Genomic DNA, 815 nt, shown 5'->3' on the forward strand with positions numbered 1-815 from the left:
ATGTTGTTTTTTACTATTATTTTAATCATCATACCTGTTGTACCTGGTAACCTCCCAGCCATACAGGAGTGTGTGTGTTTGCCATCTGACGGACAAACCGCCGCTCCTCCGGTGTGTGAAGCGACGCCAGGTCACTTCCTGTCTGAGAGCACATGGACTGACACAAAACACACATTAAACCCGACTGAAGACATTTCATTTTAAATCAAAATTAAAATGTCTTTAATTTCCGGTTTACATTGGCGGTGCTCCAGGAGCTCCACACAGGGTAGAAGGCGAAGCATCTCTGCCCGAACAGGAGCCACCGAGGCGGGCATGGAGAGGCCTGCTGCGGCCCCTCTGCGGAGTGAGTCAGTAATTAGTATTTAAGCACATTAATTAATGACTGTCAGCATGTCGGGGCAGGAACTTCCATCTGATTTATTTATTTATGTATTTATGTATTTATGTATTTATTTATTCACCTGAAGATGACAGTGAGGCTGTCACGTGGACGGCCAAGAGGAGACGAAGAAACACGCGCGCCATCGTCTACCTGTAACACACACAAACACACACATCATGTAAATCATTGTCTTAGCAGAGGAATCTAAAAGCATCTGGCACCTGTGGAAAAAAAGGTGTGTTTTTGTGAAATTGGTTTAATTTCTTTCAAAAACATGGGAAGATGTCAATTTTATTTATAAAGCCCGTTATCACAAAACAGGACGAACACACGGACAGACGTGCAATAAATGTCTTAAATAATAACTTAATTATAATTATGACAAAAATGAGAATGAGAAAGAGAGAGGGAGACATGCACTGCAATAATG

The 815-nt window shown here is 42.0% G+C and overlaps 1 protein-coding gene across 1 annotated transcript; it reads right to left on the reverse strand.

The window, feature by feature from the left end:
- Nucleotides 1-43: 43 nt before the first annotated feature.
- LOC121965056 (type-2 ice-structuring protein-like) lies at nucleotides 44-538 on the reverse strand (the record flags this gene model as incomplete). The annotated part of the gene is made up of 3 exons (XM_042515222.1): nucleotides 465-538; nucleotides 239-339; nucleotides 44-157 (listed from the first exon to the last, which is right to left on the reverse strand). Coding segments are annotated over exons 1-3 (279 nt in total), but the record flags the coding sequence as incomplete, so codon positions are not given.
- Between the last annotated feature and the right edge of the window lie 277 nt (nucleotides 539-815).

Source organism: Plectropomus leopardus, unplaced genomic scaffold (assembly GCF_008729295.1).
Source record: "Plectropomus leopardus isolate mb unplaced genomic scaffold, YSFRI_Pleo_2.0 unplaced_scaffold18430, whole genome shotgun sequence".
NCBI lineage: Eukaryota > Metazoa > Chordata > Actinopteri > Perciformes > Serranidae > Plectropomus > Plectropomus leopardus.